Consider the following 21,652-nt stretch of genomic DNA (forward strand, 5'->3'; position numbering starts at 1 on the left):
TTGTGGCACAATCACTAGCAAATCTGCCTAGTAAGTAGAAGACCCAGGTTCAAATCACAGTCCTGGTGCAAATTTTAATTCCTTGCTTCAGCCTACATCATTATGGTAGTTACCTACAACTTTTACACAAACCAGACTGCAGTTAAAAGAGTAGGTTTAAATGAAAAGGAAGCAGTTGTGGAGAAGGGAGTAAACTGGCTTGTAGCCTATCCCAGTTGTTATTCAGTCTATATCTAGCAATCTGTGAAGGAAACCAAGTGGATATTTGGAAATGAAATTAAAGTTCAACAAGGATAAAACTTTTGAGGTTTCCTAGTGACACTGTAATTCTGACAGAGATAGCAAAGCATTGTAGGAACAGTTGAATGGAGTGGATAGTGTTTTCTTGAAATGAAGTTATAAGATGGATATTAACGAAAATAAAACAAGTCTTACAGAGTGTAGTCAAATTAAATCAAATGATGCTGTAAAATTAGATTAGGAAATTAGACATAAAAAGTTTTCAAAGAGTTTTACTACTACAACAGAAAAAATAACTGCCAGTGACCAATACCAAGAAAGGCATTTCTGGAAAATATAAATTTGATGAACCATAGACCTTGCCGTTGGTTGGGAAGCTTGCGTGCCTGAGCCATACAGATAGCCGTATCATAGGTGCAACCACAATGGTGGGGTAACAGTAGAGAGACCAGACAAACGTGTGGTTCCTGAAGAGGGGCAGCAACCTTTTCAGTAGTTGCAGGGGCAACAGTCTGGATGATTGACCGATCTGGCCTTGTAGCACTAACCAAAACGGCCTTGCTGTGCTGGTACTACGAATGACAGAAAACAAGGGGAAACTACAGCCGTAATTTTCCCGAGGGCATGCAGCTTTACTGTATGGTTAAATGATGATGGCGTCCCCTTGGGTAAAATATTCCAAGGGAAAATAGTCCCCCATTTGGATCTCCGGGTGGGGACTACTCTAGAGGATGTTGTTATCAGGAGAAAGAAAACTGGCATTGTATGGATCGGAGAGTGGAATGTCAGATCCCTTAATCAGGCAGGTAGGTTAGAAAATATAAAAAGGGAAATGGATAGGTTAAAGTTAGATATAGTGGGAATTAGTGAAGTTTGGTGGCAGGAGGAACAATACATTTGGTCAAGTGAATACAGGGTTATAAATACAAAATCAAATAGGGGTAGTGCAGGATTAGGTTTAATGAGTAAAAAAGTAAGTGTCTGGGTAAGCTACAACAAACAGCATAGGAAATGCATTATTGTGGCCAAGATAGACTGGAATTCGATAGTAGGAAAAGGGAGAGAAGGATACATAGTAGGTGAATATGGATTGGGGCTAAGAAATGAAAGAGGAAGCTGCCTGGTAGAATTTTGCACAGAGCATAACTTAATCATAGCTAACACTTGGTTCAAGAATCGTAAAAGAAGGTTGTATACATGGAAGAAGCCTGGAGATACTGACAGGTTTCATATAGATTATATAATGGTAAGACAGAGGTATAGGAACCAGATTTTAAATTGTAAGACATTTCCGGGGGCAGATGTGGACTCTGACCACAATCTATTGGTTATGAACTGTAGATTAAAACTGAAGAAACTGCAAAAAGGTTGGAAATTTAAGGAGATAGGACGTGGATAAACTGACTAAACCAGAGGTTGTACATAGTTTCAGGGAGAACATAAGGGAACAATTGACAAGAATGGGGGAAAGAAATACAGTAGAAGAAGAATGGGTAGCTTTGAGAGATGAAATAGTAAAGGCAGCAGAGGATCAAGTAGGTAGAAAGATGAGGGCCAGTAGAAATCCTTGAGTGACAGAAGAAATATGGAATTTAATTGATGAAAGGAAAAAATATAAAAATTCAGTAAATGAAGCAGGCAAAAGGGAATAAAAACATCTCAAAAATGAGATCGACAAGAAGTGCAAAATGGCTAAGCAGGGACAGCTAGAGGACAAATGTAAGGATGTAGAGGCTTATCTCACTAGGGGTAAGATAGATACTGCCTACAGGAAAATGAAAGAGACCTTTGGAGAAAAGAGAACCACTTGTATGAATATCAAGAGCTCAGATGGAAACCAAGTTCTAAGCAAAGAAGGGAAAGCAGAAAGGTGGAAGGAGTATTTAGAGGGTCTATACAAGGGTGAGGTACTTGAGGACAATATTATGGAAATGGAAGATGATGTGGATGAAGATGAAATGGGAGATATGATACTGCATGAAGAGTTTGACAGAGCACTGAAAGACCTGAGTCGAAACAAGGTACCGGGAGTAGACAACATTCCATTAGAACTACTGACGGCCTTGGGAGAGCCAGTCCTGACAAAACTCTACCATCTGGTGAGCAAGATGTATGAGACAGCCTAAATTCCCTCAGGCTTCAAGAAGAATATAATAATTCCAATCCCAAAAAAAAGCAGGTGTTGACAGATGTGAAAATTAACGAACTATCAGTTTAATAAGTCATGGCTGCAAAATACTAATGCGAATTATTTACAGACAGATAGAAGATCTGTTGGATTCTGTAGAAATATTGGAACACGTGAGGCAATACTCACCCTACAGCTTATCTTAGAAGCTAGATTAAGGAAAGGCAAACCTACGTTTCTAGCATTTGTAGACATAGAGAAAGCTTTCGACAATGTTGACTGGAATACTCCCTTTCAAATTCTGATGGTGGCAGGGTAAAATACAGGGCAGCCAAAGGCTATTTACAATTTGTACAGAAACCAGATGGCAGTTATAAGAGTCGAGGGACATGAAAGGGAAGTGAGACAGGGATGTAGCATCTCCCCGAAGTTATACAATCTGTATATTGAGCAAGCAATAAAGGAAACAAAAGAAATATTCAGAGTAGGTATTAAAATCCATGGAGAAGAAATAAAAACTTTAAGGTTCACCGATGACATTGTAATTCTGTCAGAGACAGCAAAGGACTTGGAAAAGCAGTTGAACGGAATGGACAGTGTCTTGAAAGGAGGATATAAGATGAACATCAACAAAAGCAAATCAATGATACTGGAATGTAGTCGAATTAAGTCGGGTGATGATGCTAAGGGAATTAGATTAGGAAATGAGATGCTTAAAGTAGTAAATGAGTTATGCTATTTGGGGAGCAAAATAACTGATGATGGTCAGAGTAGAGAAGATATAAAATGTAGAGTGGCAATGGCAGGGAAAGTGTTTCTGAAGAAGAAAAGTTTGTTAACATCGAGTATAGATTTAAGTGTCAGGAAGTCATTTTCTGAAAGTATTTGAATGGAGTGTAGCCATGTATGGAAGTGAAACGTGGATGATAAATAGTTCGGACACGAAGAGAATAGAAGCTTTCGAAATGTGGTGCTACAGAAGAATGCTGAAGATTAGATGGATAGATCACATAACTAATGAGGAGGTATTGAATAGAATTAGGGAGAAGAGGAATTTTGTGGCACAACTTGACTAGAAGAAGGGATCGGTTGGTAGGACATGTTCTGAGGCATCAAGGGATCACCAATTTAGTATTAGAGGGCAGCATGGAGGGTAAAAATCGTAGAGGGAGACCAAGAGATGAATACACTAAGCAGGTTCAGAAGGATGTAGGCTGCAGTATGTGCTGGGAGATGAAGCAGCTTGCTCAGGATGGAGTGGCATGGTGAGCTACATCAAACCAGTCTCAGGACTGAAGACAACAACAACAACAACAACAACAACAACAACATTGAATATAAATATTAAACATTAGTAAGCTTTTCTTAAGGTATTTGTATGGAGTGTAGCCTTGCAGGGAAGTGAAATGTGGATGATAAACAGTTCAGACAAGAAGAAAATAAAAGCTCTTGAATGTGGTGTTACTAAAGAGTGCGGAAAATTAGATGGATAGATTGAATAACTAATGAGGTGGTACTGAATTGAATTGGGGAAAAATTTATGGCACCACTAGGTTAAAACAATGCACCGGTTGATATGACAGATGTTGAGGCATCAAAGAATCATAGAGTCATCACTTTTGTAATGAAAGGGAGAGAGAGAGAGAGAGAGTGTGTGTGTGTGTGTGTGTGTGTGTGTGTGTGTGTGTGTGTGTGTGTGTGTAAGAAAAAAGTTTCCAAAAGTCAGCCGTACAAATCAGTTTTTCTTACGTGAAGAAAAAAGAACAATAGTGTATTTAATTAGCAATGTTACAGTTTTAATGTACAAGGATAGTGATATCAAGTGACATTATGACATAATACATGCTTCATAATATGATAAGATTTAAGTCCATTTTCATGAAAATCAAGTGTTCAAACATAGAACTAATTTTTTTAAGCAACAGTTGCTTTTGAAGAAAATGTCCTCACAGTCCGACACCACTTGTCAAAGCAAGTTATATCATTGTGGAAAATATCACAAAAAAATTAAAACCCTTTTAAGATGGCAAGTTTGTTGAAGACGGCAATGAAAGCATTGCTGATGTTTGATAAAGAAGCACAGTTTACTAAATGAAGCTTATCACAACAGACTGTAGCTGACCATACTGATGAATTGTTGACAATGGTCTAAAACAGTAAGTCGCAGTGTTTAAATTTTTTCTGGCATTTCGATGAGAGTTGTGATGCGTGAAGTACTATGCAGTTATTAATTTTCATGAGGGGAATCAAACGGAAGAATTGGGTGCTCTAGTCCCTCTTAAAAGCACCACAAAAGATAATGAATTAACAGAAGGTGTTACTGGAAACATAAGCAGATTTGATTTAAAACTTGCAAATTGTCAGCAGTAGCAACTGACATAGCTCATTCACAAGAAAGTGAGAAGAATTGCTTAAATTACTCCAAACAGAATCAGGTGGGAAATAATTTTGTAAAACAGTGCCATTGCTTAATCCACCAAGAAAACTTGTATAGTAAATCTAGAAATATAGACAGTACCACTAATGTAGTGAATTTCATTTGTACTCATGGTTTTTGACACTGGGAATTTAACGTTTTTATGTACAATTGATTCAAAGATGGATGACATTATGTATTATTCCACCATCAGGTGGACAAGATGTTAAAGTGAGTCTTTGCTCTCAAAGATGAAATACAAACATACGTGACAGAAAAGGGAAAACCTATTGCTTTTTTAAGAGGTGGAGCCCATCCACGCCCACACTGGCATGATGGCCAACTCAAAAAGGGCTACTGCCATCTCTGCATAAGGGTTAGTTTTCACTAAAGTGAGATGTTGCAAGATGTGGATACTGTGATGTTTGCGTACATCTGGTTATGGTTAACCATTAATTTGCACTCATCTGGAGATAGATTGGGTTGAAAGTCGAACGAACAGTAGCGGTTTTAAGGCCAGAGGAAAAAAATTGCCCAGGCAAGAGCCAAGAGAAAAACACCTCTCCAATAGTTAGGTTGGGTAGTAAGAGCAGTAGCGGATGTCTTGCTGCCTGCAACAGGTCATGCAGGGGCAGGTTTTGTTAGTAGTGGGTATCATGCAGTCGATACCTTTGACGTTGTGTGGTGCTGTTACTCGGCAGCTGCCACTGGGTGCCAGTGTTGATCTCTCGGTCAGATCTACATCTACATCTACATCTACATGACTACTCTGCAATTCACATTTAAGTGCTTGGCAGAGGGTTCATCGAACCACAATCATACTATCTCTCTACCATTCCACTCCCGAACAGCGCGCGGGAAAAACGAACACCTAAACCTTTGTGTTCGAGCTCTGATTTCTCTTATTTTATTTAGATGATCATTCCTACCTATGTAGGTTGGGCTCAACAAAATATTTTCGCATTCGGAAGAGAAAGTTGGTGACTGAAATTTCGTAAATATAGCTCGCCACGACGAAAAACGTCTTTGCTGTAATGACTTCCATCCCAATTCACGTATCATATCTGCCACACTCTCTCCCCTACTACGTGATAATACAAAATGAGCTGCCCTCTTTTGCACCCTTTCGATGTCCTCCGTCAATCCCACCTGGTAAGGATCCCACACCGCGCAGCAATATTCTAACAGAGGACGAACGAGTGTAGTGTAAGCTGTCTCTTTAGTGGACTTATTGCATCTTCTAAGTGTCCTGCCAATGAAATGCAACCTTTGGCTCGCCTTCCCCACAATATTATCTATGTGGTCTTTCCAACTGAAGTTGTTCGTAATTTTAACACCCAGGTACTTAGTTGAATTGACAGCCTTGAGAATTGTACTATTTATCGAGTAATCGAATTCCAACGGATTTCTTTTGGAACTCATGTGGATCACTTCACACTTTTCGTTATTTAGCATCAACTGCCTCCTACCATACCATACAGCAATCTTTTCTAAATCGCTTTGCAACTGATACTGGTCTTTGGATGACCTTACTAGACAGTAAATTACAGCATCATCTGCAAACAACCTAAGAGAACTGCTCAGATTGTCACCCAGGTCATTTATATAGATCAGGAACAGCAGAGGTCCCAGGACGCTACCCTGGGGAACACCTGATATCACTTCAGTTTTACTCAATGATTTGCCGTCTATTACTACGAACTGCGACCTTCCTGACAGGAAATCACGAATCCAGTCGCACAACTGAGACTGCTTGATTAAAAGTCGCTTGTGAGGAACGGTGTCAAAAGCTTTCCGGAAATCTAGAAATACGGAATTAACTTGAGATCCCCTGTCAATAGCGGCCATTACTTCGTGCGAATAAAGAGCTAGCTGCGTTGCACAAGAACGATGTTTTCTGAAACCATGCTGATTACATATCAATAGATCGTTCCTTTTGAGGTGATGCATAATGTTTGAATACAGTATATGCTCCAAAACACTACTGCAAACCGACGTCAATGATATAGGTCTGTAGTTAGATGGATTACTCCTACTACCCTTCTTAAACACTGGTGCGACCTGCGCAATTTTTCCAGTCTGTAGGTACAGATCTATCGGTGAGTGAGCGGTTGCATATGAGTGCTAAGTAGGGAGCTATTGTATCAGCATAATCTGGAAGGAACCTAATCGGTATACAATCTGGACCTGAAGACTTGCCCGTATAAAGCGATTTGAGTTGCTTCGCAACCCCTAAGGTATCTACTTCTAAGAAACTCATGCTAGCAGCTGTTCGTGTTTCAAATTCTGGAATATTCCATTCAACTTCCCTGGTGAAGGAATTTCGGAAAACTGCGTTCAATAACTCCGCTTTAGCGGCACAGTCGTCGGTAACAGTACCATCGGCACTGCGCAGCGAAGGTATTGACTGCGTCTTGCCGCTTGTGTACTTTACATACGACCAGAATTTCTTCAGATTTTCTACCAAATTTCGAGACAATGTTTCGTTGTGGAACCTATTAAAGGCATCTCGCATTGAAGTCCATGCCAAATTTCGCGCGTCTGTAAATTTTAGCCAATCTTCGGGATTTCGCGTTCTTCTGAACTTCGCGTGCTTTTTCCGTTGCCTCTGCAACACAGTTCGGACCTGTTTTGTGTACCACGGGGGATCAGTTCCATCTCTTACCAATTTATGAGGTATGAATCTCTCAATTGCTGTTGCTACTATATCTTTGAATTTGAGCCACATTTCGTCTACATTTGCATAGTCAGTTCGGAAGGAATGGAGATTGTCTCTTAGGAAGGCTTCTAGTGACACTTTATCCACTTTTTTAAATAAAATTATTTTGCGTTTGTTTCTGGTGGATTTGGAAGAAACGGTATTGAGCCTAGCTACAACAACCTTGTGATCACTAATCCCTGTATCAGTCATGATGCTCTCTATCAGCTCACAACAAAAAGACTGTCACGATATAAGCTTTCAGCCAACAAGGCCTTTGCTGGAAACAGACAAAAAAAAAAAAAAAAAACACACACACACACACACACACACACACACACACACACACACACACACACACACACCTCGCGAGTCACTCGCAAGCACAAAGGCAACTCACACACTCATGATGACTGCAGCCTTGGGCAGCTGAAGTTTGATTTGTTGGCCAAGAGCTTATACTGTGACACTCTCTTTGTTGTGCATATCTGCAATTCAGCATCTCCACTATATGGTGAGTAGCAAATTTCCTTTCATAATATTGCCACCGTTGATATTTATATTCTTCTTCTTTTCAAAGTCATAAAAGGCACTGCATTTGTAACCTGGTGTTTCCCATTCAAAGCTGCATTTGGTTGAGTACACCACCAACTCCTTCAATACCTTTCTCATAACGTCTACTGTGATGTATTAGATATTGTATATCATTATTCTTAACTGAATAAATGTTAAAATACCACATAATCTAATAATTACATTATTTAAGAAACAAAAAATTTTGGGTATATCTCTTTTACGATAGGTTTTTTAATCTATTAAGTGGTGGATTTTGTCAACTGTACAAGTGCTTTACCAGAAATTTTTCTGCATATGTGTCATTATTGTGATCATTGTTGACACAGGCACAGGAACATGTATGCTAATGCACTTCTACAGTTAAAAAAAGCCCCTGGACTATGCCTTCGGCAGGGCCACTGGACACAGTCAATATCATAGTCAATATCTGTGGTGGGAGTGGGGCAGGTAATTGCGGCCCTCAGACAGGCTGCTGAGAACGTTATTAGGTTTCACATGTTAAAATGTGTAAATCATGCTGCGTACTTATTGTATCCTTGCTGGTTGGAGCACGAGTTCCCCTAACTTCTTCATTCTTGATTAGTACATGGAAAGGACCAAAGTTACATGATTTGGGTCTTTTCTGTTTACTTTGCAGTGCAATGTGTACAGCAGATAATAAGTATGTTGAAAAGACAAAACGCAATTACTAATGGAGAACTAGGCAGAAAGTGGCGTACATTATTCATAAAAAGACATTGTTATTTACCAGAAAATGACACAGAACTTGACAATTTCTTGTGAAAATGTCAGCAAGCAACCAATTAATAACTGTTTTTCAAAGGAAAAAAAAATGTTTGGAAGAAAAAAAGCGTTTTGGAAATAGGAAATTGACCCTTGACCCAAGTTGTGTTTTTCATTCCAGTGAAAGTGTATTGTTTTTCTAGTCAAAACTAAAAAGGTGACTGCACCAAAAGTGAAACCAACCTCACCAAAAAGCTTTTCAATCCCTGATTATTATAGATACATTTGTTGCAGTATAATTCAAAGTTTCCTACTAAGTATAAAATACACATGGGAATGTACATGCAAACCTACGTCTCAGCTAATAAGAAAGCAATCTCTTGAACAACAGTTTTAGAAGAGAATTTTTTCTGCAGTATATCACAATATGATTAGTTTTCTATATTTTTATCTTTATAAACTCTTTAGTGCTTCTACACTGAGGTGACAAAGTCAAGGGATACCTCCCAATATCGCATGAGACCTCCTTTTGCCCAATGTAGTGCAACAACTCGACATGGCATGGACTCAACAAGTTGTCTGCAGTCCCCTGCAGATATATTGGGCCTTGCTGCCTCTATAGCAGTTCATAATTGCAAAAGTGTTGCTGGTGCAGGATTTTGTGCACAAACTGACCTGTAGATTATGTCCCACAAAAGTTCGATGTGATTCACGTCAGGTGATATGGGTGGCCTGGGTGGCCAAATCATTCGCTCAAACTGTCCAGTGTGTTCTTCAAACCAATCACAAGTAACTGTCACCATGTGACATGGCACAGTGTCATCCACAAAAATTACATTTTTTTCTCGGGAACATAAAGTCTATGAGTGGCAGCAGATGTTCTCCAGGTAACTGAACATAACCATTTCAAATCGATGATCTGTTTAGTTGAACCATTTCAGCCCACACCATTATGGAGCCACCACTAGCTTGCACAGTGCCTTGTTGACAACTGGGGTCCATGGCTTCATGGGGTCTGCACCACACTAACACTGCCATCAGCTCTTTTCAACTGAAACTGGGACTCACCTGACCAGGCCATGGTTTTCCAGTCACCTAAGGTCCAACCGACATGGTCATGAGCACAGGAGAGATGTTGCAGGCAATTTTGAGCTGTTAGCAAAGGCACTCGCATTGGCCATCTACTGCCATAGTCCATTAACACCAAATTCCACTGCACTGTCCTAAAGGGTATGTTCGCTGTATTTCCGACATTGATTTCTGCAGTTATTTCACCCATTGCTGCTTGTCTGTCAGCACTGATAACTCTACCCAAACGCCAAGCTCTTCATCACTAAGTAAAGGCCATCGGCCACTTTGTTGTCTGTTGTGAAAGAATCTTGAATCGCAGATATTTGTCTATAGATATCACCTTAAGCTGCCACTACGACCATCAAACTCAGTATTGGAAGCCTTGTTTGATCGAAGCAGTGCCAAGTCTCTCATTGACAAATACAGTTTAATGCAACTTCATCAAACAATATTTTGTATGATTTACATTTTTGTTGAAGTGTATTCAGCCATAATCACTGAACGTAAATCTGTTCCATTGTGGCCAGAGCATGAATTCAGATAAATATTCTGTCATACACTGACAATAAAATTTTTCCACACCTTTACAATTTCCTTAACTAGCTACTTTAAAACCGCAGCTGTCTACCCAGTTGATGGAAATAGTGATATCATGTAGGGGATTACTAGAGACTTGGCTACACCGGTCTTCTTTGACCAATCACATCATCACCGTGCCAAAAATCCTATTTTGACCGTATCCAATGTGGTGACCAAAACATTGACCGCAACACAACTCCAAGAAAAGAGGGGTTTTGGGCAGTGACCAAATAAATTTCAATAACGAAAAATCCAAACATTTGATGAAACTGCCAAAAAATAAAACCCTCACAAATCCGTCCAAAACATACCATAAGATCAGGAATCCCAACCTTTATAGCTCAACTCTAGACCAGGACACCAATAACCCCTACCCTCCCCCACAACTGCAAAAGCCACTATCCATATATAGCTCAGCCATAGAGTAAAAGTGCTGTTACAGTGTCAGCAGATCTTGGGTTGCATGTTGCAATTTGTAACTGTATGCACATTGAATTATTGGAAGGGAACATAATGAATGATGAGTTGATTGGGACAAGCCATGAGAAAATTAAAAAGAAATATTGTAAGTGAATCAAAGTTATTTTCATTAAATCATGGGATAAGGTAGGTGGATCAATGTTTTCTTTTTATTTTATTTTAAATAATAGAATTGCACTGTCAGTATATTAATAAACACTGATCCATCTACCTTCTCCAATAATTTTAATTAAAAAATTGATGCACTTATTCAGTGGTTATACAGGCACCTAAGAATACAGTTTAAATTACACAACATATTGTGTTTTGTATGACTTTCATATATGACAGTGTCCTGCACAGTATATTCCATTGTGCCACCATGTAATTTTGTACACTCCACATCATGACAACTGGGGCTCTCTAAATGTCACATTAACATACCTCACAAGCACATAATCACCACATACACAATGCCTGTACTACAACATTTCACTTCCACTTCAGAATGCACGCAACGCAACTCGATGATGCCATGCAACACATCATGACACATTGAAACTACTTCATGGGTCAAAGCAGATGGTGATATCCTACAACACAGTATACCTCAATTAATAAGGACAGACATCTATGATCTAGCTATTCTTTTCCATTGAAATTAATTTTGATGTAGTCTACTTTTTATTTGCTTTTGCTCTTAACAGTATTTCTGTTTTATGATCTTCTTTCCTTTTTTATTTACTATAAAGCAATATAAAAGTGTTACTGTTCCAGGTTAAGTATGGTGATCTCCTTCCAGCAGATGGTATTCTGATACAGAGCAATGACTTGAAAGTGGATGAGTCTTCTCTGACTGGTGAATCGGAGCTTGTTAGGAAGGAAGTGCTGGTTAAGCCTATTCTGTTATCAGGTACAATTTACTTAATATTTTTGTAGCAGGGGAGAAATGAAATGCATTTCTAGGTTCTATGGGTAAACAACACATCGTAGAAGGGTCTCAGATGGAAAAGTGAGTAGTCAGAATCTGAACTTTTTTGTATTTTGAACATCTTTCCTAACAGGTGCCATAGCAGTTTCTGTAATGTTTCAGCAGACATTTGTAATTTTCCTTTTTGCAGTATGTATGTGGAGTCAGACCAGTTGAATACTGCTCATCAGGTTTTCCATGTGACCTCTATTGTTTCTCTGCATTACAAACAGTGTTTTTTCTTTTTTTAAAGTGGAATTTAATGTGGCCATTTGTTAGCACAGCCCCAAATTGGTTGTAGTGCAGTATTCATTTAAATGATCTGTGCTAACAGGGGAAGAAAAACATAAAAGAGCAACCAGAGTTGTAGCAGCTGCTAAAAAGTGCCAGTGTGTGGAGTAGCAGAGAGACGGCATGACCGGAACATGAGCGAGAAAAGACAAGTCGCATGAGGAAGGTGTGTCCAACAAGTATTAAACAATCTTTAACAACTTGTTGTAGCTGTCTGCAGTGTTAGAGACAAATTGAGAGTATGCCACAATAGTAATACTGTACAGCCCACTATGTCTTTAAAGACATGTTCACAGAGCAGCCTTCTGATTCTCTCCATAGTCCTGACATTATGATACCTGCTGTATTTTACAGTGCTTTGGAATTAAAATAAAGTCCACATCAAAGGTGTGCTGTATTAGTAAAAACTTGCCAATCATGTCTTCCTTTCCCAACTCCCTGCCTCCCTGTCCGCGTGATGTTTCGTCACTGCTACTGCTGTGCCACAGTGCTACTCACAAACAGAGGTCCCCAGCAGTGGGATTGATGTTTTCAAACCTCTATATGGTGATGTTGGTTAAGACCCCAAGTATTACAGGCTGCAGCCATTCACACTGGTGGGCTCTTGTTTGTGATTAATCAAAGAGAAAAAAAAGGGAAACTGTAATTTAATGTGACTCTCAGTAACATTAAAAAAGTATTGTTTCACAGACTGATTGGGTAGTATAATGTATAGGGCAAAGCCTTCATGTGCAGAAGATTGTGGATTCAAATTTAGTCAGGTATTGAAATTTTCATTAATTTTAAAATTTTTATTTAAATAAGTGCTTTAATTGTAATTTTTTATTTCTATTCCTTTGCCACATTGTTTTAATCATCATATGAATTTTTTCTTTATATCATTTTTTTTTACACTCATAATTTATGTGAATGTGAATTTATCTATTATAGTGTTTAAATATTTGAAAATGCCGCTCTCTCGATTAAAAAACAAAAGGTAAAATAATATGTTTTTATTAACTGTACAAAAGTGTCAACAAATGTATTTTTCATTATGAGATGAACATTTTTTGGATGGTAATCATTACAAAAACATTTAAAACAGCTTAAATGCCTACTGCACTATGGACAAAATAATGCAGATGAAGATTTAAATGAAAGAAGTGATTATAAGTAAAATGAAATCAAAGCAGAATGATGAATAGATGAATATAAATAATGAATACAATGTGGATAGAGCAATGTGCATAAAACAAAGGAAATGAAATCAAAATTAATGTGTAAAATTAATTAAAATCAAGTAAACGAAGAAAGTACCTTACTAGATTTGAACCCATGACCTTCTCCATGTGAAGACCTTACCCTATACATTACATCAGACAACCAGTCAGTTTGACACTACTTTTTAATACTATTGAGCATCACACAAAATTCCAAAAATTTTTTGTTAATTACTCGCAAGCAAGAGCCCATGAGGCTGCAGGGTGTGAAACTTGGAAACCCAATCAACATCACTGTATAGATGGTTTCAAAAAGTCAGCCGCACTGCCAAGGATCTCGCCTTATCAGTTCCTATTTCAGAGCTCCGTAATAGCACAAGCCCATAGAATAGACCTTTCAGAACTGTAAGTGTGAGCAAAAATTGTTAAAACTGTGAGCATCTTCTTTACTGAAAAAATGGTTTTTACCCTAAGAATGGGAAACTAATACCAAAAACTACAATGTTGGACATGTTTAGAACTATTTTACCCTTACTTACTGTGTTCAAGTCTTCAGTCCTAAGACTAATTTGATGTAAGTCCCCTGTTAGTCAGTACAGTACAAATCACTGCATAAGTGCTGCAACCTACATCTATTTATCTCCTTTTTCAGGGTGGTGATGCTTCTGGAAAACCTGGAATTACATCTTACCTGGGAAAATGAGGGAATTGAAACCTCAGGGGATTCTGCATTTTTAACCTAGCCCTGAAACTGAATTTTATTGAGTTTTATAAATCACAAATTTTAAAATATTTAATATCTCAATGTGTGTTAATTACATGAATATTATTCCACGTAAGTTATTGGTGTCTGTAAACAGTTTTAAGGCACAGTCAGGAGAACTGAAGGATTGATGATGCTTGACAACTTTATAAGCTGCTGTTAGTTTTGCAGCATCAATGAGCAATTCTTCCTTGGTATCTTCTTTAATCATGAATGTATAAATAGGCTTTGATGTCGATGCTACCCTGAATCTATATGTATGATTCTTCATAGAAATGTGATACGTCACATCTGCCTTACCTCCATGAGTTACTTAGATGAAACAGCTAGAAAATTTACACAACACTTCCTGACCATCCTTTCTTTTGTATAATCATCCAAATAGTGACACTTCCTCTTTCCATCCTTAAGCATTTTTGTAAACTATGATAAGTTTATTAGACTGTAAATAGTCAACAATAACACTTTAGTCATCAAAGTGCATGTCACTATATGCTTCACGCCATATGTACCTGCACTGAACACTTCAAATGTTACTAACCTGCACTCAGTGTTCATATTATTTTAGAAAGAATAGTCTTCTCAGATTGTTATTCAAATGGGAACTGCCCAATTCTTCCATGTGGCACTGCTTAAATAGTTCCAGCTCAGTGCTACTGGAGAAGTTTGGTATTTTCTCAAATGATGGTGCTAGATCTGGAAGTTACTTGCATTGTTGATACAGGATATGTAAAATGCTATGCCATATGTGAGACAACCTTGTCAACATAAATTTGTTGACATGTGTAAAACTGACAGAGACTTCATTTACTGTTGTGGTAACAGATGATGTTACTTCTGTACTTGTGCCAGTCTCATAACAGTATTTTACAAAATCGGGGCAAAATTGGGTCTTGTCAGGATGTCGGGACAAGAAGGTCCATAACGGTCACGGTTCCGATACATCGGGAAGCATGGCAAACCTACTTGCACTAGCACCGGGCAAGTCACATGTCATGTGATTGATTGAGTCACATTAATACTTTGAGCCCATTCAGACACAAGTATCATTTACCCAGCACTTACCCAGCCATGAAGACTGCACAATGTCATGTGGCATAGAAGATGACTAGTTGTTGCAATGGTTACCAAATATAATATATAGTATTATATGCCTAATAATGATTAATTTTACAGAAAAAAAGTCTGGCTAAGCATACAAATACAAGAGAGAGAGAGAGAAAGAGGGGGGGGGGGGGGGGCAAAAAGGGGGAGAGAGAAGAATAACTATGGGTATTTTATATAAGAGTTCAGAAATTCAGAAACAGAAAACCATGTCTGATTATGGACATAAATATTAAAAAAGCACTATCATTTTACTTACCTTATACTTCATTGTAAAGGTTTTCTGGGAATGTCCATCTGTGTGGGGTCTTCGACGAGAAACAACTGAAGGAGATATCAGCCCACAGAAATGAACATCTTACTTATTTTTCACAGCTTGGAACATGTGAGGCAATACTAACCTTACGACTTATCTTAGAAGAAAGATTAAGAAAAGGCAAACCTACGTTTCTAGCATTTGTAGACTTAGAGAAAGCTTTTGACAATGTTAACTGGAATACTCTCTTTCAAATTCTGAAGGTGGCAGGGGTAAAATACAGGGAGCGAAAGGCTATTTACAATTTGTACAGAAACCAGATGGCAGTTATAAGAGTCGAGGGGCATGAAAGGGAAGCAGTGGTTGGGAAAGGAGTGAGACGGTTGTAGCCTCTCCCCAATGTTATTCAATCTGTATATTGAGCAAGCAGTAAAGGAAACAAAAGAAAAATTCGGAGTAGGTATTAAAATCCATGGAGAAGAAATAAAAACTTTGAGGTTCGCAGATGACATTGTATTTCTGTCAGAGACAGCAAAGGACTTGGAAGAGCAGTTGAACGGAATGGACAGTGTCTTGAAAGGAGGATATAAGTTGAACATCAACAAAAGCAAAACGAGGATAATGGAATGTAGTCAAATTAAATCGGGTGATGCTGAGGGAAGTAGATTAGGAAATGAGACACTTAAAGTAGTAAAGGAGTTTTGCTATTTAGGGAGTAAAATAACTGATGATGGTCGAAGTAGAGAGGATATAAAATGTAGACTGGCAATGGAAAGGAAAGCGTTTCTGAAGAAGGGAAATTTGTTAACATCGAGTATAGATTTAAGTGTCAGGAAGTCGTTTCTGAAAGTATTTGTATGGAGTGTAGCCATGTATGGAAGTGAAACATGGACGATAACTAGTTTGGACAAGAAGAGAATAGAAGCTTTCGAAATGTGGTGCTACAGAAGAATGCTGAAGATAAGGTGGGTAGATGACGTAACTAATGAGGAGGTATTGAATAGGATTGGGGAGAAGAGAAGTTTGTGGCACAACTTGACTAGAAGAAGGGATCGGTTGGCAGGACATGTTTTGAGGCATCAAGGGACCACAAATTTAGCATTGGAGGGCAGCGTGGAGGGTAAAAATCGTAGAGGGAGACCAAGAGATGAATACACTAAGCAGATTCAGAAGGATGTAGGTTGCAGTAGGTACTGGGAGATGAAGAAGCTTGCACATGATAGAGTAGCATGGAGAGCTGCATCAAACCAGTCTCAGGACTGAAGATCACAACAACAACAACAACAACAAACCCTCAAAATTACATAAAATAGTTGATTTTCCTTCTTCAGTAAACAAATTGCATGCACTTGCATGTAGGGCCTGTTTTTCAACCCTGATGTATTTCTCCTGTATGTGTGATATATTCTTCTCTCGCATTGTTTTTGTTTTGTCACAATTTTTTCCACTTGTCAGGCATTTTAAATTTTTTACCACACACTTCTGAATTGCCATCACGTAAAACCACTTCCATATTAGAATGGAAAAAATATCAACTTTCACAAATGATGCATTCATTACACAGGCTTCATGGAAACTGAATAGATTGCAAAATATATAAAATATCAACAATGCAGTACATAGAAGTTGGTCCATTGTTGAGAAAAATATTTTTTGTTGATTGTTACAGCTGCTGTGAGGTACTGAAAACCGAATGTGGTTTCCATGTTTTCACTGAATGGAAAAACTACTCAAATTCCAAGGACTTCGGAAGTTATTTCATTCATTTGAAAATGTATTGTGCCATTGTAAGGGGAAAGAGCTGGAAAGTTCCTTTCGGCAGGGACATAGCTCAAGGCATGTACATTCCATTTCATATTAAAAGTGAAAATTGACCAAAGGTGGACTTGAGGTGTTTTTCCATTCAGGTCTTCAGTTGTTATTGCAATCTTTTATTTATGTATTAGTTGCTGTTGTTACATATGACTTGCACACTAGAAGATATTGCAGTTTGTGTTTCATACACTACATTTACATGCGACAAATCTTCCTAAATACTAAAACTGAATTTCGGACACCGTTTTTTACTGTCGTTTTTACATGTGACATGATTTCCCAAAAGGCAAAAACTGAATTTCAGAAATAGTTTTTTCCTGTCACATTTACACATAGTGAATGGAAAGTAAAAAGTGTGATCACTAGTAGAGTACACCCATTTTGCCACTTGGCGGTGCTAGCTCTGACTTGAGCACTACTCACCCATGCAGTCAAATTACACTTTTGCACTTGTACCTCTACTTTACATGTTGTATAGTCACGATTCTCATATATGCTGTGGGAACATATTTAAACTACACTATTTAAGCCCATAATCAATTCTGATGATCGGATTTTTGAATTGTTTGGACATGGAAACAGGAGAACCCGATAGTGGGCAGTGCATAAACTGCGCGACTTTGCTCACAGTAATTAATGTCTGGATTGTCAATGTATTAAAGTAGCAAGAAAAGGATAAAAAAAAGGAATCATTGAATGTTATACTGCAACACTAATATTTATTCTTACCACATCACTTCAAATTTGTACAGTTGATCAACTAGATAATGTCCGTGAAATCTACTACAGAACATAACACATTAATAACTCACTTTTAGTAATGCTGTGAATAAACTAGAGTTATAATAATATAAGTCATTTGTTGTGAAAAGTTTTCAATCCTGTATTATGTACATGCACACAATGAAACAAAATTAATTCCCACTGGTACATTGCAATGAAAACTATAAAGGTGTATTCATTCATGCGGGGACGAACTTGCTGCAAAACAGCAGTGAAGAAGAGATTGTAAATGAAACACGAAATCTCACCTGGATGGTGAAAAATGCGTATGCAGCATCAAAGTTAATTATTAATAGTATACTGCACATAAGATCGGTAAGTGATAAATATATAAACTAATAAACAATCACGGCAGGGGTTAGGGCTACAGACTTGGTGTAGTTTTTGTGGATTTGAATAAATTTATCGCTGATAAATGCAACATACAAGATGAGCTGCATCTAAACAGGCTAGGATCAACAAGATTCAGCAATATGTATAAAGTCCTCCCACATCAAGGGGAACAGGGTGTAGGGAAGCAGAATACTCACACCTTATAAAATTCCCATCAGTCTTTCCATTGTGTGCCAGCTTAGTCCGCTGTAACTAGCTCTGACGTCATAAATATTGCGCAATACTTTAAAAATCAAGTAAATAACCTGAAATGTTTCTAGCATGTCAGGAGTAATACAATATCAATATGTGTTGGATATCAGTTCAATGACTTTAACCATTTTTCGAAATTTGGATGTTTTTCTGTAAAAATCATTGGCGCAACAGAAAAGAGCTAGAAACTTAAAAATTTATATTTAGATCCCTTTTGCATAATAATTTAGTACAAACAGTATTCTGGATCTCACAAATTAAAATTTTAGTTGAAATTCATGATTTTCTGGTTTTTGTCTTAGAAATTAAGGAAGCAAGATAGATAAGTAGGCGAATATATACAGCTAGGATGTTTAAATTTAAGTAGAAGGGAGATCCGCTATAATCATAAAAATGTGAGAAGTTTTAACAGAATAACTATAAAACTATAGCGATAGCGTATCTCCAAAGGGCAAGTTCAGAGCTCGTCTACTGCATGTAGTGTAATGAAATTAATTATCTCGATCAAAATATTTGACTTAACCATGTCAGACTTTTATTTTGATTACTTACCTGTGTGCTGATTGCACATTTAAATTGAGAGCTTCATCGGCCATCAGCAAAGGAAGCAATGATTTATTCGATAACTTAAAGTGGTGCATTACTAGCCCAGCGGCTAGTCGGGAGAGCAGATTTGATCAGGCATTCCCTTAGCCATCCCCACCGCGGCTTTATATGTAAGAACACTGTGCGAGGAAAAAAAAAGGCCCTAGTTCTCTCCAGACGCTGATTAGCGCACCACCTGTGCCGGGAGTCGCGTCGCGTAGCGTCGGTATCATTGCTATAAACAGCTTCGGATGCCGTAATAAGTTACTCAGGATACGTGTAACCATGAAATCGTTTTCGAGTGAAGTGTTAATTCTGGGATGACTTTAATGATCTATCTTCATTTTGCGTATGTCGTATTTTCACGTGCCGCCACAGGACAGACATTCTACCATTATTTAGTGTGGCGTTTGATGAACATTATCATCAAATTATGGTGAGCATTCACTTAAACATTTAATTTGAACAGTTATAGTGGCATCAGCGCATTAGACTCTGAACTGCTCTGGTAGTTGGATTGTGTGGATTCTTTTTGGTCTGTGACTTTCAGAATATAGTGAACATTTTAGAGAGAATGGTTTTTGTTATTATTATTTTTTATTATTATTTATTTTATGGCCTTCATTGGACCACTGTAGTCAAAAATACAAAGTTCTAAACAAGTTGTTACACATGGATACAATTTGGTTCGACAATAACTTAATATGATGTTTAGGTAATGTAATTATTAGAGGCTATTCTTATATGAAAGGTGTTTTGCTCTTCTGTCTGCCCAATATTTCTTCATTCTTTCAGATATTTTCTTTCTTTCTTCATCTGAGACAACTCTTCCTGTACTCCTTTTATTGATTTAATTTGTAGTCTGGTTTGCGGGTCTTGCAGTATTCTGGTTTTCTCTGTCTTGTTTTTTAGGTCATCTACTGTAATTTGAAGTTCTTTTATATCTTCCTTAATTTCTGTGATCCATTTAATGTTGCTCTTGCTATTCCACAATGTTTGAATTATTTTTTTACTAATTCTGTTTTCTGGAGTTCTCATCAGATGTCCAAAGAATGAGATGTGTTTCTTCCTGATTGTGCTCATGACTGGTTCTATTTTCTTATATACTGTTTCATTTGATGCTATTCTCCAATGTCCATTTATTTTATACTGTTTATTTATACATGTCCTAATTATTCTTCTTTCTATTTTTAGTATTCTGTCAATTTCTGCTGTATTAGTTGTTTTGAAGGTAGTTTCAGCTGCATACGTTATTTCTGGTTGTGTAACTGTTTTATAGTGTTTTAATTTTGCATCTATAGATACGCTTTTTTTGTTGTATGTAGTTTTGGTAATGCAATTTGCATAGTTCAGTTTTTTTATTCTATTTTGCCATGATGGCTTCTCATTTAGATTGTATGTTATTATTTCGCCTAAATATTTAAATTTATCAACAATTTTGATTTCCTGTTCTCCTATTGTAATTTTGTTTGCAAGTGGTGGATCAGTTAGCATAATCTCCGTTTTTTCAAATGATATTCTAAGGCCTACTTTCTCTGCTATTTCTTGTAGTGATTTCACTTGTTGCCTGGGTTCTTGAACGGTGTTGGCTAGGAGAGCAAGATCATCAGCGAATCCCAAGCAGTTTAAGCTAATATCATCTTTTGCACTTCCAATTCTTATCCTCTTTGGATTGTCCTTGTACCATTCTCTCATTATGTATTCCAGTGCACAGTTGAAAAGTAATGGTGATAGGCAGTCACCTTGTCTTAAGCCTGTTTTTATGAGGAATGGTTCTGAAATTTCTCCTCTAAACTTCACTTTTGATTTGGTGTTGGTTAGAGTGAGTTGTATTATTTTAATTAGTTTTGGATGGAGTCCTAGATTTCTCAAAATTTTTAATATTGAAGGTCGGTGGAGACAGTCGTATGCCTTCTTAAAATCTACAAATGTTACTGCCAGAGGTTTGTTCCGTTTCTTGTAGTATGCTATAATCAATTTTAAACTAATTATCTGCTCTGCACAGCTTCTCCATGGTCTGAAACCTCCCTGATAGTCCCCTAACTCCTGTTCTAATTGCTCCTTGATTCTTTCATATAGGATCTTGGATAGAATTTTATATGTGCAATCTAGGAGAGAGATTCCTCTGTAGTTGTCTGGGTTGCTCTTATCTCCCTTTCTGTGTAGTGGGTGGATGATAGCTGTGGTCCAATGTTCGGGAAATTGTTCTGTTACCCAAATTTTTGTTAGAGCCATGTGTAATGAGGTCTTGACTGTGTCACTTGCATATTTCCACATTTCAACAAAAACCTGATCTTCTCCACATGCCTTATAATTTTTTTGTTCTTTAAGAATTTCTTCTACTTCTTGGAAAGTTGGAGGGTCTAGTTTGTTAGGTTTGGTTTTTATTGGGGTATTTATGTTGATTTGTA

General features: G+C 37.7%; 1 protein-coding gene across 1 annotated transcript in view; it reads left to right on the forward strand.

Moving 5' to 3' along the window:
• Positions 1–21,652, forward strand: part of LOC126213343 (plasma membrane calcium-transporting ATPase 3-like) — a 548,976-nt gene that overhangs the window by 73,324 nt on the left and 454,000 nt on the right. Inside the window, exon 4 of the mRNA XM_049941041.1 lies at positions 11,668–11,803. Within this exon, the coding sequence (XP_049796998.1) occupies positions 11,668–11,803 (136 nt within the window). The remainder of the gene's footprint in view (positions 1–11,667; positions 11,804–21,652) is intronic.

This window comes from Schistocerca nitens, chromosome 11, assembly GCF_023898315.1.
Source record: "Schistocerca nitens isolate TAMUIC-IGC-003100 chromosome 11, iqSchNite1.1, whole genome shotgun sequence".
Taxonomy (NCBI): domain Eukaryota; kingdom Metazoa; phylum Arthropoda; class Insecta; order Orthoptera; family Acrididae; genus Schistocerca; species Schistocerca nitens.